At 46.9% G+C, this 27,472-nt stretch overlaps 1 protein-coding gene and 1 long non-coding RNA gene across 5 annotated transcripts in view; one reads left to right on the forward strand and one right to left on the reverse strand.

Annotated features, from left to right (window-relative positions):
* The window catches only part of GRHL3 (grainyhead like transcription factor 3), a 35,565-nt gene extending 31,604 nt beyond the window's left edge, over positions 1-3,961 (reverse strand). The window contains exon 1 of one of the 2 annotated variants that reach the window (XM_004266691.3): positions 3,682-3,961. In XM_004266691.3, the coding sequence (XP_004266739.1) occupies positions 3,682-3,698 (17 nt within the window). In that variant the 5' untranslated portion in view covers positions 3,699-3,961. The remainder of the gene's footprint in view (positions 1-3,681) is intronic. The other variant, XM_049695724.1, reaches the window with a different exon arrangement.
* LOC117200211 (uncharacterized) lies at positions 3,718-27,349 on the forward strand. 3 transcript variants are annotated; one of them, XR_007470796.1, is made up of 6 exons: positions 3,718-3,857; positions 11,205-11,324; positions 12,222-12,453; positions 21,487-21,637; positions 23,714-24,562; positions 26,774-27,349. It is a non-coding gene; the product is annotated as an uncharacterized LOC117200211 (long non-coding RNA). The 3 variants fall into 3 exon arrangements; XR_004481693.2 differs by lacking the exon at positions 26,774-27,349 and having other exon boundaries at positions 23,714-25,224; XR_007470793.1 differs by lacking the exons at positions 11,205-11,324; positions 12,222-12,453; positions 26,774-27,349 and having other exon boundaries at positions 23,714-25,224.
* Positions 27,350-27,472: the final 123 nt, after the last annotated feature.

Genomic DNA, 27,472 nt, shown 5'->3' on the forward strand with positions numbered 1-27,472 from the left:
TTAAAAATAATGACTCTTTCCTTCCTTTCCTCATTTCAAAAGTAACCCAGATTTGTAAAACACAGTATATAAAATATGGAACATATAGAAAAATTAGAAGCAGAGGCTAGAATTCACCTGCATTCCTCTGCTCAGAAATAAGCACTGGTAGCAGTCTGTTATAACTCTTAGTCTTTTTTCAACATCTGTGCTGGTAGGAAGCAGGGTAGCACATTGGTGTGGGCATCCTTGTGGCCCCTGGTAAGATCTCAGCTCTTCAGTGAGATGTTGGGAAGATATTGCCTGGGGCAAGCTGAAATCCCCTCATCCTTAAATTTATACTCCCATCCTTCAGTGGATTGCTGGGAGGGTTACAGGAGATGATGTATTTATCAAGTACCGGACACTGTGTCCGCTGTGGAGTCAGCGCTCAAGAAAAGGCTTGGCTGTTATTTTTGTTTTAACCGAAGGGCGCTTAGGGTATGCTATTTGTGTTTTCAGCCCTGCGGCCCTTCCTCCCCCTCCTCCTCCTCTATGTGGACCCTTGACGACCCTCTTGGCTCCAGGCACCGACCGGGCCTCCTGGGCGAGGGCAGCGGGCCGAGTGGCAGGGACCGCCGCCGTTTGGGTCGTCGAGGGACCTCTCGGACCGGGGCCCAGTCCGCCTGTTTTACAGCCCAGCCTTAACGAGGATTTTTAACTTTTCATTCACCAGCAGCGTAGCTCCGACTTTTAATAACACACCTCGTGCACGACAAAAATTTGCTCCTGGCAATCACGGTTTCGACCACAAAACCACAGCGGGAGGCGTTCCTAGTTAACTCTTTCAGCGCTGCAGGCAGTCTGGAGCTCAGCGCTCCCGGAGCTTGGGTGGAGCGGTGGATGGGTCGGGTCCCCCTCCCACCCTCCGCTTCGGCTCTCCAAGATTTCGGGGACGAAGATGATTCCAGACGGCGGCTGGGGGCCCAGACTGCGGCCCGAGCGGGGCTGCAGAGGGGAATCCTGGCGCGCCTCGCTCACTTCCCTCTCTCTCGTCCATTCGATAGATCTACTACGTGCTGATCACTTAATCTTAATCCCCTCATATCCTCGACGGGCTGGACGGGACAGTGCAGGCCGGCCAGGCACCCAGTAGGCCCTCGCGCACTCTAAAGATGGGACTCTAAACATGGCGGCCAGCCTGGGGCCCGTCGCCCTCTCTGGGAGCTCTTTTCCCGCGAGAAGTGGGCGTCCGGCAGCGACTTCCTGCGCCCTCGCCGCCCCAGGATCCCTTGCGACCGGCTTTAGCCCCCCGAGGCGCCCAGGAAAGCGGGATGGAGGTACCCGAGGTTTGCGGAGTCCTGGAGGCTGGCAGATGCTCCCGGCCCGTCCACATAAAAGTCCCGTGCGCTCCCCCCACCAGCTGCCTCGAGCTGGCTTTTAACTCCACCACCTTGGCCTCCATGCTCCTCAAGCGCCGGCCTTCGAAGTGGCCTAGTAATAGGGCTCACGTTTATGGAGCTTCTCCTCCGGGCCGGTTGGCCTACATACGGGAGCTCACTGTTTCCCTGACCAGGTGGGTGTTTATAATCTTTATTGGACAGAGGAGGAAACTGAGGGTCAGGGAGGAGAAGGAGATTCACCAGGACCCTGAAGTTGCTAAGTGGCAGAGTTTAGAGTCATGTGCAAGTCCGGCTTTTCCTACTACGCCAAGGCCCAGCAAGAGGTGGTGTTTCTGTCGGGATCAAAATGGATGCTAGGACCAGTCCTCTTAATTCTACACGTTTGGGGGGAATGCAGCAGCAGCAGGAGCTCAAAACTTGCAAGCCAAGCAGCGGATTCCACCCCTCAACCCCCCTTATCAGTAAAGGCACTTGAGCCCCCAGGCACTGAGACACTGTCATTGTAATCTTTAGTGGTGACTTCAGAGTCTGCCAGCAATTACACAGCAGGCACAGGTTCCCCTCACCCCACCCCAACCGGAGAAGCCTCTACTGTCAGGAGTTCTGACTTCAAACTCAAATCATTAAGGAGGAGAAATGCAGGAAACCTTTTTGTTCAAGTAACCCAGCTTCAGGACATTTACCCCCTAAGGGGCACCAATGAATACATTTCTGTCCGCAGCCTCTGCTGTTTTAACCAACAGATCTGAGTGGGATGGAGACACATCAGAAGATGTTTTTTGTTTTCAAAGTATGGAAAAATAGAAGGCAAGAGGTTCAGAAATGCTCATTGATTGGTTATTTCTGTATGAAGTAACAAGGCTATCTTAGATTGCTCCTTACCAGCCTTTAAGTCAATTGCTTGTCTAAAGTTACTGGATACCGCAGCAGCTCCATTAAGTGGGTCCCAATATGGCCACAATTTACAGATGAGGAAGCTGACATTCAGACTGGTGAAGTGACTTGGCCAAGGTCACACAGCTAATTAGTGGCAGCTGGAACTTGAACCCAGGTATTGGCTCCACTGCCCCTGTTCTTATCCTAGTTGTTAACATGTTATCAGCCCCAGGGAGCCCATTCAAGAGAAATCCGATGCCCAGTGATTGTACCATGAACATAGTTAGCTAACCCCAGAGAATCCAAGAGCTGACTGGTATCGTGGAAACTTGTCTGCGTTCAGGACCCACCAACTGCTCTGCTCTCAGGTCTTCAAGTTCTTAAAACAGTCTATTAAGGAGTAGCTAGAAAAAAAGATTGTTCAATCCTTGACTCTGCCTACTCACCTCTGAGGGTGGCAGGAAGAGGATAGTCTGTGTTTTAGAAGCCTGGCTTCTGCCAGCTTCCCAAACCCAGGCTACGGCAGCCCAGAATCCCAGCCTCATCCCACCTTCTCTGAGGTCTGGACCCCAAGCCAGGGGTCCATGGTGAAAGTCATCATCAGCCAGCGGGGATTCTAAATCCCAGATATGGGCAGGAAGGCACCTGTGTCCTGTCAGGCAATAGAGATGACCTCACTGAAAACCACATCTCAGCCTCCTCAGCCTTAGAACCGCCTCTGGATGAAATCAACCACATGTTATTTGAGTGCATCTTCAGACTTTGGCTCTGTGCTAAGCATTTTACAGCCTTTATCACACAACTCTCTCAAGAATCCTACAAAACATTCTTGTACCCATTTTCTAGATGAGGAAAATGAAGCACAGGTCAGTTGAATGATTTGCCCAAATCAAGATCTCAGCCCATGAGGAATGGAGCCTGGATTTGAACCTAGGTCAAGCTGACTAAAGAGTGCATATGTTTAACCAGCACACTTCACCTTCCCACTTGGGACTGTTCCAACCCAACAAACAAGTCCCTTTAGAGAAACCCAACTCTCTGCCTAAGACAGTTCTTAGAACCACCTCAAAGAAGTTCCTTTTGGCAAGAAGATAGAAAGCCTAGATGGGATTGGAGCTGTCTCTGATTTCCAAGGCCCCCTTCACAGTATCAGAAAGTGGTGCTGAAAGCCTTCACAGTTTCAGTCCTGTGTTTCCCTACCTGGCTCGAAACTGCTCAGCAGAGAGAGAAAGGAAAAAAAAATTTTTTTCCCAGGGAAACACTCAGCTCTAGCTTGAGACGGGGCTTGCCTCAGCACGCCAAAATGAGATCGTCAGCCCATTCATTTACCCTTACAAATTGCTCTGTGAATCTTGGCGCCAGCCTCCCTGCTCTTTCCCCTTCTAGAAACCCCATCCAGACTCCATGCTCACAGCGCGCCAGGCATCCACCGGTGTTTACTCACTCAAGTTCATTCGACATCTTCCTGCTCCCAGGCTCCCAGGCTTGACGGATGGATCGGCCCCGCGCACCAAGGCTCTGCTGACTGCTCGTCTCTAATTCTTGCCTGACACAGACATTCCCTGCCCAGGGAAGTGTTTGATTTATGTTGAGGTTTCAGTGTCGGGATTCTGCTGACAGGTAGGTTCCCGGCAGCTCTGCCGCTGATTGGCTACAGGTACAGGTGCCGGCGACAGCAGGTATACCTCAACAGGTGCAGCTGTTAACTCTTGGCCTGCCGAGCTGGGGGCGGAGCCATGGGTGGAGCTGGCCAATTCCTTCCTTGGTGAGGGGGTGGGGGGTGGAGATTAAGGAGGAGGGAGGAGAAAAAAATGTTGGAGAGAAGATAGCCAGAGGAAAAGTACAGGGACAAACAGATACTTGGCTGCAGGAAACCTCGATTCCTGTTTCTAGTTAGTATCCTGGATACCCCGGAACATCCCCCCACCCCCGCAAATTCCTTGGGCCCCTATTCTACCCAGCATCAACTACTTCACAGCCACCAGGGAATTCTCAAAGGAGAGAGCAGATCTTCCCCTGTGGGTCTCTGTAAAAGTTCCCTTTCTTTTTCCTAGAGCTTCCCTTTAAGATAACGACATCTTATTTCTGAATAGTCTTCTTCAGTTATTCAGGTGATTTCTTTTGACTTTCACAGTGACCCACTGTGGTAGCTATGATTATCACGCTCTCTTCCTCCCCAATACACACACCTCACAGGTGAGGAAATGGAAGCCAGAGAGGTAACGTGACTTGCCCAAGGGCATGAGCTAGTGAGTGTCAGAGCCCAGATCTGAATCTTCAGTCATCTCACTGCAAATTTGGCTTTCCCTTTGAGCTGAAGTCAGTGGCCACAATTCAGCAGACATTTATTGAGCACCTGTGGTGTGCCAGGCCCTACTCTGGGTTCTGAGGTGACAGAGGCCAAAAAGACAGGGTCACTGCTCTTAGAGGAGTTTATAGTCTGGGGGCAGGTGTTGGTGGTGTGGGGGGGTGGGGCAGTAGGGTGGGAGGCAGCCTGTTATTTGGTGTGATACGGATCTCAATGAGGGGTGAGCAAACCACATACCTCCGGCCAGCACAGAAGGGATGGAAAAGTCGAAGTCAGTCACCTCCAAAGCCTTAGCTCGCCAGTCATTTCACAAACTCTAATAAGTGCTTCATTCTGTGTTGGAAACGCAGGAGAAATCAGTTGCCCGTTAGACTAGGTAATTGTGAATGATTGCCATGAGCTGTCTCCTGTAAAAAACAAGGTTGGTAAACCCAGAAGGTCCACAAACACAGACAGGAGAATGCTAGAGGTGTTTTTTAGAGCTTCCACCAGGATTAATTTGAAATTGAATCTAAGCTAATCTTGGTATCTTTTGTTTCTCCTTTCTCTCTTTCTGTTCTCCCCCCACCACCCCCCTTTTGGCAAATTATCTCTTTGCTCTGTCTTCCTGGGAGCCTCACCTTGGCCCACTCCTTTCTCTCTCACGGAAAGGCGGAGTTTCAGCTACTCCTGCCAATTTGATGGAGGTTTTCAAGGTAAAGTAAGGATCCGGAGGAGCCCCCTTGGGGTGCAGTCATGCCTATGGAAAGGGGGTACCAGGTTGGAAAATTGTCAGAGGTTGGTTTCTCACTGGAGGCTGTGTTGGGGATAGCCAAGGGGGTCGTGACAAATAATAGCAAATAATAATTGCTAATGAAACCACCTCCTCAGAGCAGGCCTCTCCTGCCACCCTTGTCAAAGCAGACATTCAGTCACTGTATCACGCCGCTTAATTTGGTTCTCTGCAAATCCCTTATGACTTTTGGACATGTTTCTGATTGTTTATTGTCTTTCTCCCCTTCTTCTGGAGTGTGAACTCCATAAGAGCAGAGACTTTGTCTGTCTTGTTCACTGTTGTAGCTTCAGCGCCTTCCACAGTGTCTGGCACATGGTGGGCGTTCAGTGTACCGCCTGCGTCAGGCATTGTGCTAAGCCTTTGCATACATTGTCTCATCTAATCCTTACAGCCACCCTATGCGATGGGCACTTCTGTTATGCTTGTTTTAGAGATGAGGAAACTGAGGTACGAAGTGATTAAATAAGTTACTCAAGCTGCAGGGCCTGGGAGTGGTAGAGCTGGAGCTGGGATCTGATCTGACAGCATAGCCTGGGTACCCAAGCACTTGACAGGGGTTATTGGTGGCAGGAGGGCCATTTGGTGCCAGTTGTAACTGCAGAGCTTACTATAGCCCAGGGGATGGCACGCTTGTCTGTGTACCTGTCCGCCCACCTCCTGAAAGGCTGTGGAGTTTCTGTCAGCTGTGTTGCAACTCACAGGTAAAGGGCCATGGGGATGACTCATGCTGGCTGGGCTCAGGTGGAGGCTGGTATTCCAGGCAGCGTGTCTGTGCTCGCTGGGCTCTTTAAAATGGGTCCTTTCCATCTACCTCTGGATCTTGCGTCTTTAATCACCCGCACCCATCTGCAGAGATCAGCAGAGGCCCAAATCATGGGGCACAGGCTTTCTATGTCTCCACACACGGAAGGCTCCAGAAGGCACCCTGGATGAGATGGAGGGACTAGTGGTCTGGGGTAGGTAGGCAGGGTACCACGAGCCAGTTTATAAGGTCACCAGACCCCTCCAGCAGGAGCTGAGCCTCCCAATATGGAGGTACTGGCTGTTGTAGGCCTTCGTTGAAAGCCTCAGAGACGCCAAGGTTTTAGACACCACCCAAGCTTCGCTCCCGCTCTCGGCCCTCTCCTTCTCCTCTGTAGTGTGGGCATGGCCCAGGGCTTGGCTGGGCTGGCATCTCTTCCCCTTCTCAGATTGGCCCTGTTCTTGGTTTCTTGGCGGAGGAGATTGAAAACAGAGACCATCCAATCCTATGTGACATAATAATTATATTCACAGTAATAGTAAACAATGATGGCTGCTATTCATTTCATGTTTGCATTTTGCAAACACAGTGCTAAGAGTTACCTGTGTCGTCTGATAGTATTGCTCTGAGACTGGCAGACCTGGGTTGAAATCCCAGCCCAGCCACTTACTGGCTGTGTGATGTCGGGCAAGTGACTTAAGCTTTCCTCACCTGTTTCCTCACCTGTAAATGGTTATAAAAATAGTATCCCCCTCATGGGCTTATTGTGAGAATTAAATGAGATAATGTATGTGAAGTGCATTGTGCAGCGCCTGGCACAGAGCACTCAGTAATTGTTAGGAAAGCTTCTTTTCCCCTCATTTAATTCGCATTTAAACTCAGTGAGGAAGCTGTTACCTCACTTTACAGGCAAAGAAACTGAGATTCAGAGGGGTTAAATGATTTGTCAAAAGTCAAAAGCTAATTAAGTGAAAGTGTTGAGATTTGAACCCACATCTTTCTGCCTCCACTCTTGTAGAACTAGACTAAGTTAGGAATTATCCTGGGTTCAGGTTCTGCCCAACCGCTGGCCGCTTGCCAGCTAGCTGTGTGACTGGGTAAATCTCTTTTCTCAGAGCCTTGGTTTCCCTCTCTATAAGACAAGATTAGTGAATCACTGTAAGGGCGGAGGTACATATCATCACCTAGGTTTTCTTTTCTAGATTAGTTCTGGAAAAGAAATATTCCTCCTGCAGACTTCGTGATCTGTCCCCCTGGAGGATGGCACAGTCCTTCATTCCTCCCTCTGCTTTCCAGGGTCATGACTGCCCGTGAGCCACTGTTCCAAAAGAGTGTGACATTCTTGGCATGTTGGGGAGGAGTAAAGGTTAGGACCACTGAGTAAGTGAGTGCTGAGAGCCAGGGCTGCTTTGTACATCTGTGAAGGTTGTGCACTGCACAGTCACAGGGCTGTTTACAGCAGGAGACTTGCACTATTGGGCATGATGGTCCTGCTAACAGCCCTTCCTTTTCTAACACATTAAAACTTCATGGTTGGGCTTCCCTGGTGGCACAGTGGTTGAGAATCTGCCTGCCAATGCAGGGGACGCAGGTTCGAGCCCTCATCTGGGAAGATCCCACATGCCGCGGAGCAACTAAGCCCATGTGCCAAAGCTACTGAGCCTGTGCTCTGGAGCCCACAAGCCACAACTGCTGAAGCCCACACGCCTAGAGCCCGGGCTCTACGAGAGAAGCCGCTGCAATGAGAAGCCCACGCACCGCTACGAAGAGTAGTCCCTGCTTGCCACAACTAGAGAAAAGCCCGCACGCAGCAACGAAGACCCAACGCGGCCAGAAATAAATAAATAAATAAATTTATATATATATAAAAAAACTTCATGATTATCCCAAACTTAATGAAAATTTGTTGGCATATATAAAAATATAGAAAGGACAAATACCCAAATGTCAATAGTGCTTCTCTGTGGGTGCCGAAATGATAGGATTTTAATTGTTTCCCTATCTCCCCTCTCCCACCAAATTTTCTGCATTGATGGTGCTTTTGTAATTAGGAATTCTAAACAAAGCCCCAGTGTAAATGTCATTAAACCAAAATAAATGCCCTTTGACTCAATGGTCATCATGTCCCTATTCTTCCTGGAGTAAAGATGGAGATAAAGATAGTAAAAATTCAGTCCTTGCTCAGAGCTTCCCTGTGAGGTCCATGGATAGAGATTGGGGGGCTGTCCAACCTGCAGGCTCTAGTCAGCTCAGGAATCGGATCTTAATTAGAATTATTATCATTTGCTGAGCACTTACTCTATGATACTGTCTTTAGATGCTTTATCTCACTCCTCCCTGCATTATGGGATCGCATAATTCATCCCAGACAGAGATTGGCAAACTCCTGGAGACTGACCAGGTTCCTAAAGGAGTAACTCTGGAGTCAACTGCCCGAGACCTTGGACAAGCAACTTCACCTCTTCATTACCCACGTTTCCTCCTCAGTGACATGATCACCACAAGGATTAAAGGAGATAACCCAGTGTCCTTAGTGCCTTACTGCCAGACACAGTCCAGGAGCTTTATTGCGTATCATGTAATTCTCTTGAGTCCTGTGGAGTAGTTGTCGTAATTATCCCCACCTTACAGAAGAGGAACAGACTCAGAGAGACGAGGTAACTCATCTAAGGTCACTTGGCTATCTACTTAGTAACAGAGATAGGATCAAAGCAACCTCTACCCGACCCCAAAACCATGGAAACGGTCCTTTCAGTCTCCTGAGTTCCTTTCTGGAACAAAGCCTAAGATGGATGGATGGACGGATGGAAGGAAGGAAGGAAAGAGGGAAGGAAGGAAGAAAGGAAGGATTTGTTAGCTTCTGGACTGCAGGAACTCTACAAGGAAAAATGAATCTCACATGGCACCTGTCCCAGATCTCAACAAGTGTTCAATAAATATTTGTTGAATAAATGAAAAATGAGTGTGTATAATTTACACAAGATCATTCTGGACAAATCAGCTGTGTGGCCTTCTACCCCCACCCCACAGGGAAGACCTCCAAAGTTTGAATCCCTGCCCTCCCTTTTCTTAGCATATACCTTTGGGCCAGTGACTCAATTTTGTAAATTTCAGTGTCCCCATCATCCCTCAGTGGGGTTGACCTGAGGATTAAATAAGATCTCAATGTAGACCCAATGGCAAGGAGTAGTAGGTAGCTGGTATTATAGGTGAGCACTCAGCTTAGGAAGGGGTCCCCAGCCACCACCTATTTCTAGCCTCAATACACAGCTTAGTTCACAGCACTCAGCGCTCAGCCTCCCTTAGAAAGAGCCCCTTCTATGTGTAAAGCTCTTTTCAGTTTACAAAGTGTTTTCCTATGCTTTATCTCCTCTGATAAGGCCACAGAGAGGTGGGGGCACAATGTATTACTGGCCCCATTTGATACATAAACTGAGGTTTAGAGAAAGCACCCCTACTTAAGCAAAGGAGTTTGGATTGGAACCTCAAGTTTGGGATAAAGCGTTACCGTAGACACCATTATGGATCCCGTGGGTCCCGTAAGTACCATCCTGGATGTTCACCTAAAGGTCTGTTTCATCCTAATATTCTCTACCCTGTCACTGGACTTAAGTGGAGGGATAGGCCACACACCAGACATAGAGAATATAGCCCTGATTTGAAGGCGTGGAACGACCTGGAAGTTGTGCTCATGAAGAGTCAGGACAAGGAGTGGGCAGCCTCCAGGCCCTTTTACACTCTGTACTTTAGATTTTTATCACAGTTCTGCCAATAACATGGCCTTCATTCCTTCTAGAGGAATGGAAGGACATGAGGAATCATGGGGTCTAAAGCCATCCTGGAAGCTCCCCTGAAAAAAAAACGAGAAAGTTTGAAAACCCTGGAAACAAGCAAACAGGCAGGGTTTGTTAGTTTGTTTTTTCCACTTATCAAGTTGATAAAGATGAGAGAAAAGATGCTGAGCCCTGGTGTTGGCAAGGGTGAGAGAAAACAGGCTCTCTCCTTGCTGCAGTGAGTGTGAATCAGTCCAAACTTGGGCTTTAGATTTTAGCCCATCCTTTGATCTAACAGTTTCACTCATAGGAATTTCGCCTAAGCAAATAATCTGTATGCAAAGAGTTATCTGCAAGGATATGCATCAGAGCATTGTTACAATCCTGAAAAATTAGAATTAATATAAATACCCTTCAGCAGAGATTCAGTGAAGTAAATTAAGGTACTTGAATTGTAGTTGGATACTGAGTCATGGTTCAAAAGGATGCTACAGAAGGCCCCTTAGTACCATGGAAATTACTTCCTACACTTACAGCACAATTGTTAGCATTTTTGTCTTTGCTGTGTGCAAGGCACCAGGCTCAGTTGTTTAATCTCATTTAATCCTCAAGACAACGCTGTGAAGTAAGTACCATTATCCTTATTTTACAGATGAGGAAAGTGAGGCCTAGGACTGAAGTGACTTACCCAGGGTCATTTCCAGGGAGTCTCTGAGCTGGCCTTGAACCTGGGTCTGATTCCCTACTTTAAGTCTTTCACTTACTCTACCTTTAGTAAATTAATCCATTCCTATTTTTAAAATCCATTTACATGAATAGAGAAAAAAGAGGAAAGATACACACCAGAGAATATCATGGGTGATAGGATCAGGGGTGATTTATAGCTTGTTCTTTTTGCTTATCTGTCGACATTATTTCTTCCGTTAATAGAAAAAAAGAAACTATTTACAGTTATTAAAGAATAATAAATCAGAGAAGGCTTACCCCTGAGCTGAGAAGGAAGAAGAGGCCAGAGTGCTGTCTGGAGATTCCTTCTCTGTTGCCAGGAACCAGACAGAACAGGAGGCAGCTAGAGAGAGGAGTGCCAGGAAGAATGTAGCCTCAATCCTGGAAGGAGCGGACCCACTGGAAAGAACAGAACCCAGCTGGCTCAGCCCCTGAGGTCCACTCTTTCCAGGGACCTGGCCTCAGGCCCTAGTAGCCCACCTGCTACTGTGGGCCATCATCAGCCTGCATCAGAAAAGGGCCATTAAACAAGATACTGCCCACTTCCAAATAAGAGAGCTTCGCTGAGAAACACCTGTTAATCCCTACCACCCTGGCAACAAGGCTAAAAATGTATTTCCCCCTCTCTTTCATCTATCTGAAGGAGTCAAACTGGGGACTTGGGGATTCAGATGAGGATTTCCTTGCGGAACTACAGAGGAAAAATGTCCAAGGCCTGGCTTGGACGGAGGGGGTCCTGGTACCCCAGTGCTGAATGGAAGAAGTGAGTGTCTGGGGTCAGGGCTGCCTTCCTAGGTTAGAGTGAGGTGCGGTCGGGTGGGGTGGATGGGATGGGTGTGGCCTGCTTCAGGCTCAGGGAGGTTCAAATAGGCACAGTTAATCCACAAGGTCCCTTCCTTTTCCTTAAGGGTTTTCCTTCCTAGGCTGCCCCTGGTGTTTGTTTAGATCTGATCTCACTGGAGGGGGATGTGGTAGGAGGGGAAGGGATTTGCTAGGGCCTTCTGAGCTCAGTACCTTCTGCGGAAGGCAGAGGCCATGTGGTCAGAGGTTAAGTGCTTGACCTTGGACCTTGGGCATTCAGGGGAGGGTTTTTCTGAATCCACGGCTGGCCTGCCCAGAAGAATTTTAAGTCCCTCAGTTTGGGGTAAGGTGGTCAAGCAGTAGGGAAGGGAAAGGGGAATGATTTAGAAACTGTGGCCTAGAGGGGCCTAAGAGCCATATCTTACACCAGGATCAGGCCCCTCGGGCTCTGCCCTTGGGAAGGCGGTCACTCAAAGGTCACCAACCATTCACCGCCCCTCACTTGCCCCAACTCACCTTTCAGCTGGTGTCTGGACAGGCTGCCCACGCTGCCTGGGCACGTGCCATGCTGTGGCCAGCTTTCCCTCCCAGACTAGGCTCATTTATTTGACTCCATCACCCCCCCCCCCGTTGCATTCCCCAATTGCTCTGGAACCTCCTCCACTTCTTGACCCAGCTGTGTTCACACATTATTCATTTTTTTAATACTTATTTAAAAAGGTATTCTTTAATGAGTAGCTCTCACTTTTTTAATACTTAACTATATGCCAGACTGTGCTAAGCACATTACCCACCCTGTTCCACTCAATCCTCACAAATGCCCAAAGGTTTCGTTACAGCCATCACCTCTGTCTTACAGGTGTGGACACAGGCTAAGGAACCTCATCATGTCATGCGGCCCTGGAGTGACCAAGCTGGGAACTGAGCTCAGGCTGTTTGCCTCAAAAACTCAGTTTCCGAACCACCACTTTCTATTGCCTGAACAAGCAGTCATTCAGTAAATTTAGTGAGGACCTGCTCTGGTCAGGCATGTGTACCACAGGCTGCGGAGAGAAACGGATACTGTCTCTTTCTGCCCACAAGGAAGCCTGGTGGGTGAACCTTCATCAAATCCCTCTACTGGGGAAAACCTTTCCTCGTTTCTCTATCTACAACTGGAGTTTTGCTCAATCTTTTTTGCTATCGAATTTCATGGATTCATGTGTGTTGGAGGATTCCATGAGAATTCTCTAATCTCACCCTCCAGGTGATGCAGGAGTCTGTACTGCAGAGCACCTGCCCCAGCACACACACACACGCACGCACGCACATACGCACAGACGGTAGAGCACATCTAGTTGAGAACTTAGATTCTGGAGATGAACTACTTGAGTTCAAATCTTGACTCTACTATTTACTGCCTGTGTGACCTTGGGCAAGTCCTTTGATCTCTTTGATCCTCAGTTTCCTCACCTTTAAAGTCACTCCTACCTTGTAGGGTTTGTTTGGTTTTTTTTTGGTTTGCCTTGAGTCTTCGTTGCTGTGCGCAGGCTTTCTCTAGTTGCAGGGAGCAGTGGCTACTCTTGGTTGCGGTACGCGGGCTTCCCATTGCGGTGGCTTCTATTTCTGTGGAGCACGAGCCCTAGGTGCACGGGCTTCAGTAGTTGTGGCACGCGGGCTCAGTAGTTGAGGCGCACGGGCTCTAGAGCGCAAGATCAGTAGTTGTGGCACACGGGTTTAGTTGCTCCACGGCATGTGGGATCTTCCTGGACCAAGGCTTGAACCCGTGTCCCCTGCACTGGCAGGTGGATTCTTAACCACTGTGCCACCAGGGAAGTCCCTGTAGGGTTTTATTTTTATTTTTATTTTATTTATTTTTTTAACATCTTTATTGGAGTATAATTGCTTTACAATGGTGTTAATTTCTGCTTTATAACAAAGTGAATCAGCTATACATATACATATATCCCCATATCTCCTCCCTCTTGCGTCTCCCTCCCACCTTCCCTATCCCACCTCTCTAGGTGGTCACAGAGCACCGAGCTGATCTCCCTATGCTATGCGGCTGCTTCCCACTAGCTATCTATTTTACATTTAGTAGTGTATATATGCCCACGCCACTCTCTCACTTTGTCACAGCTTACCCTTCCCCCCCGTAGGGTTTTAAATGAGGTAACACATGCCAAACATTTACACCACTCTTGTACACTAAGTCCTGATAAAGTGAGCTATTGTTGCTATCATTAGGGATGGGCCTATCTGGCCTCCCCAGTGAAACAGTGAGTTCCTCTCTTGCCTCTTCCTTTGCTCCCGCCACTCAGCCCAGGGCAGGTGTGCCCGGTGATGGAAGTTAGTCACCAGGTTCCCCAGCCTCACAGGGCATGTGAGCATAAGTGTTCCCCTCTGCCCAGGAGCCTTTGAAACCTGAGTCACAGCCTGACAGCTCTCCCTAAAGAGAGATTTCCTTCAGCCTCAACCTACTCCCCTTTCACAATAAACTCAGTCATTCGTACCCTCCGAGGTCATGTGCAGATACCCACAGTTTTACCCACTGATGGGCCCTAGGGAAACCTCTGTGGAGATGAGAGTCTTGATAGGCAGATGACAGTGACTTGACTCTCTAGCCAGTGGCTTTGGCTGTTTGTACATATTTCCAAACTACTAGTGGCCTCTGGATTTATGAAGCAATAGAGGGTCACAGTATTTCATTTGGACTAAGTGGCATCTCAGACACAGCCCTGTCTGGATGGGACAAGCTCGGGAGCTTACGTTTCACTCTCTTCCACTCTCCAGTCCCTGGGGGTTCCCTGAAGCCTATGAGGTGGCTTGGGGTGTTGAAAGTTAAAGCTCTCAATTTAAAGACTTAATTGCGCATTAGGTAGTTTAGTGTTAATGATGACAAGCTCCAGGTCTCTAGAGCCCTAGACCCAGGTTCAAAACCTGGCTCAGCTTCTTGTTAGCTAGGACCCTGAGCTTCATAACTTGTGTCTCGGAGTCTGTTTCCTCATCTGTAAAATGGGAATAATAAAAGTATTTACTTCATAGGGTGGTTATGAGGGTTAAATGCATGTGGAGCATTTAATATAGTGCCCATCACATAGTTGTTACCAGTACTATTGTCTTGCAGTGGGGGAGACAGTGCTGGACCCAGAGTCAAGAGATTGGTGTTTGAGTTCCAACTCTGCTGCTCATTGGCTGTGTTGACCTTACGCAAGTTAACTCCCTTCTCTGAGCCACAGTTTCTTCAACTGTGAAATGAAAGTTTTGGGTTTGAAGGTCACTTGGGTTCTTTCTAGCTGTGTAAGATCTGTGAACTGTGACTTCGAAGGTACAAAAAAAAAAAAAGAAAGAAAGAAAGGAAAAAAGAATTAGTACCAGATGCCTTTATCTGCCAAGATTACATTTCACAAATCCCAGGACCTTGACACCATCTTCAAAACCACCCCATCCAGCAGCCTCTAGGCTGAAGCTTCTCGACCCAAGGAACTGTTAAAAAGACCCCAAGATGCTTTCTAGAGCCACAGCCAGGACTCCATATAGAAAGCAAAGCAGGCATCGCAATGAACTAGCCAGCCCCCAGCATCATACCCTGGGATTTTACCCTTCTGTGCCTTGAGCAAGCATCACCCTTCACTCTACCAGAATGGATTAGTTTATGGCAAGGGAGGGATGTTTCCTCTGGAGCCTGGGAATGTTCTGATCTGTCATAAAACAGGCCCCGCCAGGGAACTAGAACGCTTTCTTTTTGGTCTAGTGACCTCTGACACTACCCCCTTCTTGGCCCCCCAAGCAGTCTGAGCCACCCCCTGCAGGAGACAGATGCTGGGAATGGAGGAGGCGTTCAGCATCCCTACGAGTCCCTCCCCATTGTGTCTCCGTTAGTGCAGAGTCCCACTGAGTTTTTCTTATGCTCTGTTTGAACCCACAGGGGGATGAGATGTGTGGGATTTGCAGAAAATGAAAAGCAATTGGTTTCAACTCGTTCTACCAGTTTTTACCCTCTATAGTAAAACATCACTTAACCATTTTAACGTAACAAATTTCCCTTTACAGAGACGGTGGGCCTAAGAGGAATTTATTGGTGGTAACTAACAAACAGAGGTATCTTTTATGAAGCCCTGAGTACCCAACATCGTACCAGACATCTTATACCCATTATCTTACTTAAAAAAAAATATTGGCTTCACTGTGGGGAAAAAATATGATTTTAATTTTTCAGGTGAGAAAACTGAGGTCCAGAGAAGTAAGGTGATTTGCTTAGAGTAAGTGGTGGTGCTGGAACTTGTGTTATTGCAGAACATCTGCTGCAGCCATGACTTCAGTGTGCAAACTTAAAAGAAGCTTTCTTGGTGAAGTCTGCTCAGGAAGAGATCTGCTCACCTTTTATGAAATCTCGGACTCGGTTTTCTGGAAGACACACCTGATCATCTTTTAGTCCTTTGACAGCTCAGGGCTCCTCTGTCTGTGGGAAAGAGGCTGGTTCTAGGGATAGATATTGCGATGGGGGACGCTATTTCCTGATCACTGTCATGTCCAATGGCCAGTAACCATGGTCCTTTTCCTCCTGTCCAGCAAATGCAGGGTCCAGATGCAGCCAGTTTTGAAGATAAAGTTTCTGTGAGAATTCTGCAGTGTGGGTGTCCTTTCCAGGCTCCAGTCCAGCCCTGAGCCAGTTCCTTCTCTAGCTGGAAGTTTCTTTCCTCTTCCTACTTCTGTGTAGGAAGCTCAAGCCCACTTCCTTTGCTCCTTTCCCTATGCCTTCCTGAGGAAGAAGCTCCCTTTTCTTCACAGCCCTGGGCTCTACCCTGCTCTGGCTCAACCTTCCTGGGCAGTTTGCTCTGTAACTCTCCTGGACCCAAACTGCTTCCGAGTCCCCTCAAGTCATGTCAGGGAATCCCACAAATGCATTCTGGGAGACCCAAGAATGCCAAAGATGCTCCAGGCGGAAAAGGTTCTGGGATCGAAATACTTGGGAAAAGCTTCATACCAGATGCTCTCATTAGAAATTAACAGTATACAGCTATCAAGTGTCTGAAAATTTCTGCAGTTAGGAATCCTGTTTTGTTTGTTTTTTCAACCCAAGGTTTCCCAAACTGAGATGACCATGAAATCATCTCCCCCTGCCCCCATCTCCACCACATACCTATAAAACCCATAGAACCAGTGATCCTTTGTGGAACACACTTAGAGAAATGCTACCCCCAGCCCACCACCAAAGTATAAAATTGACCTTCATATTTCTCTGGGCTAGTCTAACGTGCAAAATAATCTAAGGTGATGTCTGCTCAGTAGGGTCTTTGAGAATTACATACTAAATGGGGATGAAGATTCTCTTAAGATTTGATGAGGATGCTACTTTCAGAAAAAAATCAGGGATTTTTCAGAATTTGGGAAGAGGAGGAGTAGAATTTGAAACAACCAGCAGACAGGGTTTACGGCACTTACTTCCTATTCCAAGGACCAGAGCCAGGGATGGAATGTACTGGAGAATAATCAAAGTCCAGAGCCCAGAATCAGATAAGTACTTTTTGGGTGAATGAATGAATGATCAAATAATTGGTCTCCTGGCCTCCAGACTCTTCCTACTCGATTTTATGCTTCCTGTTGTGTATATATCGTCTCAAAACCCAGATCTCATCAGTCCACTTTTCTGTCCAGGAATCCTGTGTGGCAACCTGCTTCCTTCAGGATCAAGTCCACATGCCGTGACCTGGCATTTAAAACCCTGCGAAATAAAACTCCAACCTACCTTTTCATCCTTCTTTCTTACTACTCTCCATTGAGTACCCCTTATTCTAGTCACAGCACCTCCCCCAAACCACTTTACGTTTGTCTTTCTCTCTTCCTGCCTTTTCTCAGGCTATTCTTTTTGCCTCAGATTCCCTCCCCTGCCCGCACTGATGCTTATTCAATCCTAGCAACGAGGCTCAGTTCAGAACCCGCCACCCATGTTAAATGAAAGCCAGACACAAAAAGAGGACATTATGAACGATTCCATTTATACGAAGATCAAAAATAAGCAAAACTAATCTATTGTGGAAAAAAACAGAGCTGTGGTTGCCTTTGAGGAGTAGGATTGATTGGAAGGGACGCAAAGGGGCTTTTGAGGTATGGAAATACTCTATATCTTGACTCCAGTGGTGGTTATATGAGTGTGTACATTTGTCAGAATTCATTGAATTGTACGTTTAAGATTGGTGTATTTCCCTGCATTGTAAATTTAATCTAAAAATTAAAATCTTACCAGTTAGATCTCCCTGCCAAGAATGCACTCCTTTGTCATTCTCTCAAAGCACTCTGTCTATACTGGCAGCCCATCACTCAACATAGACAGCCTTCCATAATTATTCATGGAAGGCCCTCACACAGCAAGTATTTGACAAATGTTTGCGAGATTGAGTTGAGGCTAGATTCATAAAAATAAAGAACAACAGGGCTTCCCTGGTGGCGCAGTGGTTGAGAGTCCGCCTGCCGATGCAGGGGACACGGATTCGTGCCCCGGCCCAGGAAGATCCCACATGCCGCGGAGCGGCCGGGCCCGTGAGCCATGGCCGCTGAGCCTGTGCGTCCGGAGCCTGTGCTCCACAACAGGAGAGGCCACGACAGTGAGAGGACCACGTACCACAAAAAAAAAAAAAAAAAAAAAAGAACAACAAAAACGGCTATCATGTATTAAGCACCTACTGTGTGCCAAGCTGTGTGCTAAGTTCCTTACACATATATTTAATTATATATATATATATATGCATGTGTTTACACAAGTATATATAGGTATACACACACACACACAACCCCCATGAGATAAATTCAGAGTAGCCATTAAGTCTGAAAACAGAAAAACATGCATAACAAATGTGAATGGTTTAGCTGTATTACATTATAATACAGGCAAGTTAATAGTATCTTTGTTTCCAAGCTTTATGTGATCGTGTGTGTGTGTGTGTGTGTGTGTGTGTATTATTATTATGAGTCTCCATTGTACACCGAGAATACTGAGGCCTAAGGTCACAGAAATGTGTCGTGCTGGAAATAGGATGCAAACCAAGGACTGCCTGATCTCAGATCCATTTAGCTGGACTGCCTCCAAAGTGGCTTCACATAAATCCAGGAGAAATGTGACATCTTTCTGGCCAAGAGACTTGAAAGCAGCAGTTTCCCTGAAATTGAAAATGTGTGTGTGTGTGTGTGTGTGTGTGTGTGTGTGTTTTCTGGGAAATGTAAAGGCTTTGGGGGGCTCCCACAGCTCCAGGAAATGGGTACTTAGCAAGAGGAGGACTTGGGTTTATAACCCTAACTTTACCATTTATCAGCCGCACAACATGACCATGGGCAAGTTATTTAATATCACTCAGCCTGGGTTCTCCCACCGTCGAGACTGGTATAATAACAGTGCCTACCTCATGGCTTTTAAGGGAGGATTCATTCAATGAGACAATGCATGTAAACCTCTCAGAATGTGTGAGTTCTCAGTAAATGTTTGTTGAGCTTATTATCATTTTGCTATTTTTACTATGATTACAACTCCCTGCCTCCTCCTCCCCCTCCCGCAACAGTGCTGTGGCCTGTTCCCAACCCCTCCCTTCCTCAGAGGGTGGAAACCCAGGCTATAGTCCTCTAAGAGCTGTTGTGACAGATACTTTCATCATAAACACATCACAGCAGCCAGTCAGCCCAAGAGGAAAAAAAGTCAGCTAACTCCCTGGTGGGGATGACTCCAGGGGATCCCTAGCTGATTTGGGACAAAAAAAAAAATCTTTCTTTTGTTTTTTAAGCATCTTTGCCACCTGCTTTGGGCTTCTCCTTGCCTACCTCATTCTGAAGTGGATTGGTTGGAAGTCTTGCAATAGGAAGAATGGGGCCACTATGACCTGAGTGCCCACCTTTGAGTTGCTGGTGAAGTCCAGGCCTTGGAATTCAGGGGTTGATGGGAAGTTCCACCAGCTGGAACCTTGCCCTTTGGGATTCTGCCTGAGGGGGGCTGGCGGGGGATGAGGTTCCCCCATTACAGTTCTGAAGATCAGAACTTAGGGTTCTCTGCCCTCAGCCTGAAACAACCCTCTGGCAAGTGGAGGACTTGCCAGGGAAAAACCCTTTTGACAGGTCAAGCTTATGGTTTCTTTGATTTGTAGAATTCAACAGGTCAGTGTTTTTTGAAATAAAATAATGATTTTTCTCATTTCAAAAGCAACCCATGGTCTTTGAGAGGGGGAAAAAATGAAAATGCAGGTAAATATAATGAAGAAAAAAATTAAATTCTGATAATTTTCCATCCAAAGAGAACCACCATTGTTCTTTCCTACCCTTTATTCTGTTTAGAGGAAGACCGTCGCCCCACAATTAAATGCACAGCCTCTCTGGCTGGGCTCTAATCCTAGCTGCATACCTGTGGGCTAGGCTCTTGAACTTTCTGAGCCTCATTTCCTCAACTGTAAAATGAAAATAAAAAGAGCATCTGTGATATAAAAATTTTTTTTTAGGGCTTCCCTGGTGGCGCAGTGTTTGAGACTCCGCCTGCCGATGCGGGGGACACGGGTTCGTGTCCCGATCCGGGAAGATTCCACATGCCGTGGAGTGGCTGGGCCCGTGAGCCATGGCCGCTGAGCCTGCGCATCCGGAGCCTGTGCTCCGCAACGGGAGAGGCCACAACAGTGAGAGGCCCGCGTACTGCAAAAAAAAAAAAAAAAAAAATTTTTTTTAAAATTTTAAACAGAGCATCTATGTTATACGGTTGAAACAATGCCTAAAAGTGACTCAACAAATGTTAGCTCTTATAGCAAATGCATATTCTTCCAAAAAAAAAGGGCCATCACACCATAGCTACTGTTTGTAACCTGCTTTTTTATCCCCACTAGCCAACAATCTGAATCTGTTTCCAGCATCAGATATTCCATGACGACCTTTATATGGAAGACCTGACCTGATTTATCAGTCCTCCATTGATGGATATTTAGGTCGTATCCAATATTTCATTATTAGAAACAATGCTGCGTGAAATTAACTATGGCTAAATCTTTGTGCCCAGCCATCATTATTTCCTTGGGGCCAATTTCAAGAAGTAAAATTGCAGGGGTTTTTAGGGTAGGCACAATTTTATGATTTTTTATGCCTGTTACCAAACTGCCCTCCAGAAAGTTTGCACCAAGTTCCTTCCCCACCAGCAAGGAATGAGAGTGGCTGTTTCCCTGTACCATCACCAACACTGGCTTTTATCATTTTTGTCCATCTATAAGCAATTATTCTTGAGCAAGGAGATTTCTTCTGTCTGTTTGATTCAACTGGGAACTCCCAGAGGGCAGGGCAGGGAGGCAGTTCCTTCTACGTGTAGCTCCCATGCCTAGTACATGCTCTATTCATAATAAACACTCACGAAATATCTGAACTGAGTCTCAGAAGACAGAGTGACTTTAAGTGCCCTGAACGGCCATTTCTTAATAATGCAAAACCTAACAACTAAGAATGGTACCTGGAGGAAATTCAGCGACTCTGCACAGAGGAAGGCAAAGGCAGTTCCAGAAGCGCTGCCCTGATATTCAGATATTAATCAGACATGTGATAAGTTCTGAGATCAGCCTGGGCCGGGGCTCTGTATCTGCCGGCAGATTTGCATGTATAACTAGAGATCCAGTCCAGTTTCAAATACTTAGGGGAGCTCTGAGCCAGGATACTCGGGTTTCACACTGTCACCATTTTGGCGGTGGCCCAGGACACGTCACCTTATCCTTTGGGGCTTGGTGTCCCCCTCTGCTTAATAGTGCTTCCAGCAGAGGTATTTTAACAATCATGGGATTCTCTCCCTTCCAACAGTTATCGAGGATTTATTATGCTTCCCATCTGTGCTGGAGGCAGGTTGGCATGTGGATAAGGAAACAGACTCTGGAGCTGGGCATTGTGGGTTCAAAACCCTTGCTCTGAAGCATCCTCACTATATGAATTTGGACAATGGGACTAATGAGACCTGCCTTAGAGGGTTTGGTGGGAAGATTAAATAAACTCATCTGTGCAAAGCAATTACGACAGTGCTTGGTACTTAGTGAGTGCTAAGTGTCAGCAATGACTATGTCATTTAAACCTTGCAGTATCACGGTGAGGTAACGATTATTTACTCCATCTTTTTTTTTTTAATTTTTATTTTTTGGCTACGCCAGCAGCATGAGGGATCTTAGTTCTCCGACCAGGAATCGAAACCACACCCCCTGCATTGGAAGCGCGGATTCTTAACCACTGGACCGCCAGGGAAGTCCGTACTTTCTCCATCTTAAAGACGGGGAAATGAGGAGCAGAGAAGTTACACAGCTGGTAAGGATAAAGCCAGGACTTTTTGCAGAACCCTAAAAGGTTAAAGCTGGAAAACACCTTCCAAATGATCTAATCCAGTTCTGACAAGGCCCAGAGACTGGAAGGGACTTGCCCAAGGACACACAGCAAGGTAGTGACAGAGCAGGGCCTGGGCTCCAGCCTCGCAATGGCTGCTCAGGAGCCAGCCACCTGGTGCCCAGAGGAAACAAGCCTCTCCCATTGCTGCCCTTGCTCCCAGGCGAGGAGAGGAACCCAGGAGCTTGTGGGGACTTGAGCAACTCTGTGGGCCGGCACAAGCCAGATACAAGGAGAAGGCGCTGTTGTCACTGGCCGCTCCAATGACTCCTTTTGTCCAATAGTTCCAGTCCCGGCTCCCCTCCCAGGGGGAGATCATTCACCAACTCCTGCCTGGACTTGTCCTCTCTGCAGCTCCCCTCGGTGCCAAGGCAGGGTGACTCCAAGGGTGGCTGTTCCTGCTGCCTGGCCCACTCTGCTCCTCATTCAGGCTCACCACTGGGCAGGGGGCACTGAAGGGCGAGATCCTGGGGGGACAGTCCCCGCCCCCTCCTCAACAGCTCACACCTCCCCTGCCTTGTTCTTAAGCTCTCTTTTTAAAAAATGATCTATTTTATTTAACCCAATGTATTAAAAATAGTTTCAGTGTGTAGTCAGTATAAATAGAGTATTAATGAGGAGATCTTATATTCCTTTTTTTGTACAAGTCTTTGAAATCTGGTATATATTTTATACTATAACACATCTCAATTTGGATGCTACATTTTCAAGGGCTAATGGCCAAAAAGTGGAAAAACCTAGATGTTCACCAACTGGTGAATTAACAAAAGGTGGTATATTCATACAATGCAGTATTATTCAGCCTTAAAAAGGAATAAAGTACAACGTGAGGAAACCTTGAAAACAGAGGCTAAGGGAAGGAAACCAGACACAAAAGACCATATATTGCATGATTCCATTTATATGAAATGTCCAGAATAGGCAAGTACATAGAGACAGGAAGTAGATGATAGTTGCCAGGGGCTGGGAGTCGGGGGGATTGTGGAGTGACTGCTAATAGGTACAGGGTTTCTTTTGGGGGTGAAGAGATGTTCTGGAATTAGTGGTGATGGTTGCACAACCTTGCGAATGTATGAATAGCCATTGAGTTGTATACGTTCAAAGAGTGAATTTAATGATATAGGAATTATATCTCAATTTTTAAAATTAATTATACAATATATTAAAAATTAAAATGTAGTCCTACCAAAGCAATAAAGTTGTCTTTTTTTGTCCTTTTTTTCTTTTTTATATTGGAGTATATTTGATTTACAATGTTGTGTTAGTTTCAAGTGTATAACAAAGTGATTTAGTTATACGTATACACATATCTATTCTTTTGCAGATTCTTTTCCCATATAGGTTATTACAGAGTATTGAGTAGAGTTCCCTGTGCTATACACTAGGTCCCTTTTGATTATCTATTTTATATATAGTAGTGTGTGTATGTTAATCCCAACCTTCTAATCTATCCTCCACCCTGCACCCTGCCACCTTTCCCCTTTGGTAACCATAAGTTTGTTTTCTAAGTCTGTGAGTCAGTTGCTATTTTGTAAATAAGTTCATTTGAATCATTTTTTTATATTCCACATATAAGTGATATCATATGATATTTGTCTTTCTCTGTCTGAATAAAGTTGTCTTTAATAGGAAAATATTTTACACTGATTCAGTTTCCAAGTTTAAATGTAAATTAACGAAAAATTAAATAAAATTTAATATTCAGTTCTTCAGTAGCAATAGCCACATTTCAAGTCTCAATAGCCGTGTGCCAGGGCTACCATACTGGATGGTGCAGCTCTGAGGTATTGCTGCTCCAGGTGACCGACCACAAGAGGCTCTGAGGGGCATCCTTGGCCATCTCTGGCCTGGGTAAATCCTGAAGGGACCAGAGGCAGACGGGTATCAGGACACTGAGGTGAACGAATGAAATTATAAAAGGATACACATCTTTTTTTCCCATCATAATGCAAAAACATATCCGTTTAATCATTCCTTTCCAATAACAGCTCTGTCTTACAGGTGAGGAAATCCACAGAATGTCAAAACCAGAAGAAATCTTTGAGATAATTTTTTAAAAATGTACATCAAGTACAATTCACTCTTTGTGGTGTGCAGTTCTGTGGGTTTTGACAATGCGTGACACTGTGTGTCCTCCACCACAGTCAAGATACAGCACAGCTCTGACACTCCCTAAGTTCCCTCGTGCTGCCAGCTATCGTTTTATGCTTTCATTTCTGCGCTGCATGACAGCTTTCCTACTTCATCTCCTCAGCAGCCCTAGGTCATGGGCATTCAGCTCTCCTTTGCTCAGGACCACTCAGGTCTCAGTGCCAGCACTGGGATGTGAACCCAGATCCACCAGCTACAAAGTTCACATTCCTAACGACAGCTTTCCAAGATTCATGTATCGAGCGCCCACTGTGCACGTGGTATTCATTCGAATACCCTGTCTCCCCCAAGCCCTCCTCGCACAAGTCTTCCTTGGGATGAATATAATCTCCTGGGAGGTTGCCTCCCTCTGAAGCTTGCATCCTGTCATCTGAAACAGCAGCAGGGCAGCAGGCCCAAGGGAGCGCTGGGCCACTCGGAAGGCCCTCCTCACGGGCCAAGGTGCTTTGTGACCGTGAGTGGAAGGGAGGCTCAGGAGAACGTCTGAGGAGCGATGGCCTGCCTGGAGGGTTTTTCTCCCCTTCCCCTGGGAACTAGGATCTGAGGTTTCAAAATCAGTTTTCAAGCTTCATCAGCCAAAAATGTTGTTTTACTCTCAAACGACCGGTTGTCATCTTCCCGATCTTCTAGATCTTTTTTATAAGCCCTTCTCCTTCCTTAAAGTGACGTGATGCCAAGACTTTCCAGGCTTAACTTCAGGTGAGGGGGGAGGCAGGCCATTTTCGAGAGAGCTGAAGAGACAGTAACAGAAGCCTCTCTCCGAGGCCTCGCTTGTTGCTGGCTTCTGCAGAGGATACAGCCCCAGACAGATGGGAGAGAGAAGGCTGGTTCCACACTCGAGGTTCTGGTTACCTCAACCCAGGTTTAAACAGAAAATTTTTATAAACAAACCCCCTCTGAGAACGGAACAGTAGTTCTAATCCCTGGCCTTTCAGGAGAAAGCAGAGGCTGGAGAAACTAAACATTTTAGGGCTGTGGAAAGACAGCCGCTCCCACCCCTGCGTACTTCGGTGACAGCTCTCATTATGGGGAGAAACCAGGTCTAGGGGAAAAAATGTGCTACAGAGTCAAACACAAATGATGAACGATAATTTCTCATTAGCTTCAACCCCCTGGGCTTTGGGGGAGGTGGGCCTGAATTGAGGAATGAGGGATAAAAGTGGAAATTAGCTACTGACATCTAGATTTTTTGTCTGCATTGGAGAGACAGTTTAAGCTAAGCCTGGGTTTGATTAACCATGGATATCCTGGGGGTTGTGGGATTCTCTTTTTTTAAGAAAATTTCTAATTATGTATGTTTGTTGGAGAAATTTTTCAAAATTGCCAAAGGCAATAAATAACTAAAAAATTTTTAAACCGCATTATACCAACATTCAGTGCTACCTTTTAAACCTTCCAAACTGTATTTCTGTCCATAAGTGGATCTTTTTTCCACCAAAAAATGGAATTGCACACCAGATACTGTGTTTTATAAACTTGCTTTTTTTTCCCCCCAAAAAACCATATCAATGGTTCATCTTTGTTGTTGTTGTTTTTTAGGATGACCTTATGAATAGTTCTTAGACACACCAGATAAATTACTAATATAACCAGAAACGATGCCCCCAGCCTCCGGGGAGAGGAGCACGCTTACGCACAGCAGTTTCAGGATGGCGTATTAAGGAGATCAACTCTTCCATCTCTTCTCCTTAAGCGGCTGTTAAACAGTTGAGGCCCAAGATGAAAGGGAAGTGGTGTCAGGGCTGAATCAGCACCTGGATTCGCCGGGCCTGCCACCTGTTTTATTAAGCGTGCTGGTGTGTCGAATGCCATGGAATGAAAAGAAAGGCGTTTTTGTTCACTGAGACTGTGTCCCCTCACCTCCAACCCTTCCCCCCCACCCATCTCAGCCCGAGAGAAATTGAGGGAAAAGTGCCTCAAAAGTTAAAAGCTGCCCCACGGACCAACCTCAGAAACCAGGAAGCTCAAAAGAGCAGTGAACCAGATAGAACTCTACTACGTTTAGAGACCAAGTGTTGGGCCTCCGAATTTTAAAAGAAATGTGTGTACGGAATCTCCACAGGTCCACTCTGGCTGTGTGTGGGGTTTGCCCGCCGGGGACAGGAGGTGGTGGGCTGGTGGCCCTGGGAAGCAAGAGCCCATCTGGGCCTGGCATCTCCGTCTCTCATCCCGCACCTTGTCGTTTCCAGTGGAAAGACCGAGTTGTCTAGAACAGTGTCAAAAATCCTAAGACAGAATGCTCAGGAAGGAGGAAGCCATAATTAAGGAAGTCCTGAATGTCCTAAGCCCACTCGTTAATAAGAGGAACATAAAAACAGGCAAAGTCGGGCTTCCCTGGTGGTGCAGTGGTTGAGAGTCCGCCTGCCGATGCAGGGGACACGGGTTCGTGCCCCGGTCCGGGAAGATCCCACATGCCGCGGAGCGGCTGGGCCCGTGAGCCATGGCCACTGAGCCTGTGCGTCCGGAGCCTGTGCTCTGCAACGGGAGAGGCCACAACAGTGAGAGGCCCGCGTACTGCAAAACAAAAACAAACAAACAAACACAAAAAAAACAGGCAAAGTGAAGAAGCTCACAAATTACCTAGGAAGCCCAGCACACTTGTGGGTGGGGCCCAGCAGATGGGACCCGGGGTTCATTTCGGGGTTTAATGGAGCCCTGCCTGGGCCTTGGCATTGCCCAATGCCAGGCACGGTATTTCCTTCCTGCTTCGCCGGGAGAGGTGAGTAAGTTGGAGGGAGGTGATCGTAGCATAGTCACCGTGAGCCAGGGTGTTACTTGCTCGGGGCCACAGAGGGAAGTGGGTCACAGGAGACATGAGGTTCTGTGCTTTGTCTTGGAGAGGTGCTCCCAGATCAGTAAATAACAGTTCCCTCCCTTTCCTCCTCCCTGTTGCACATCTTCCCCTCCCAGGCATTCATCATGGAAACAGAAGACAGGAAAAGGGAAACAAGGACAGGATGACCCAGGGCTTCTAAAACCCCTTTCCCTCCGAGAGCTCCGGGCTCTACCCTATGGTCACTACGAACCTCAGAGAGAAACTCAGGAACAGAGAGGTTCATTGACTGCATGCAACTCACACAGCAAATCGGGGATCCATTTCATTTGCTTTCCATCGAAGATCCTGTTGCTTACTATACATCCCACAACTTGATGGCTTAATAAAAGCAAAACGGAAAGCCCAGGACTCTGCATTTTTTCATGACTCAGGATCTGGACAAAATTGGAAATGTCGCATGTGGCATGTCTAATACCAAGAGGTTTCTTAACGCCTTGATGTCTGTATGTATGTAGACAGTGATTTCAGGACTCTGCAGCCTAACGACGACAATGACAGTGAATGAATATTATCCGAGTCTTACTAAACCCTTATCTGTCCCAGGCACTTACAGACGCTTACATACATTTTCTCAGCTAGTCCTCACAACAAACCTGGGAGGAAACCCAGGCTCAGAGAGGTGATGTGACTGCCCAGGATGACACAGGTCAGAGCCAAGAATCAAACCCAGGGCTCTTGGGGTCCAGAGCCCAGTTTCCTAACTGTATGATTACTACCAGATTTTGGTACCATTTGGTACCATTTGGTACCATTTGGTACCAAGTGGAGGTTAA

The sequence above is a fragment of the Orcinus orca genome, chromosome 1, assembly GCF_937001465.1.
Source record: "Orcinus orca chromosome 1, mOrcOrc1.1, whole genome shotgun sequence".
NCBI classification, from domain to species: domain Eukaryota; kingdom Metazoa; phylum Chordata; class Mammalia; order Artiodactyla; family Delphinidae; genus Orcinus; species Orcinus orca.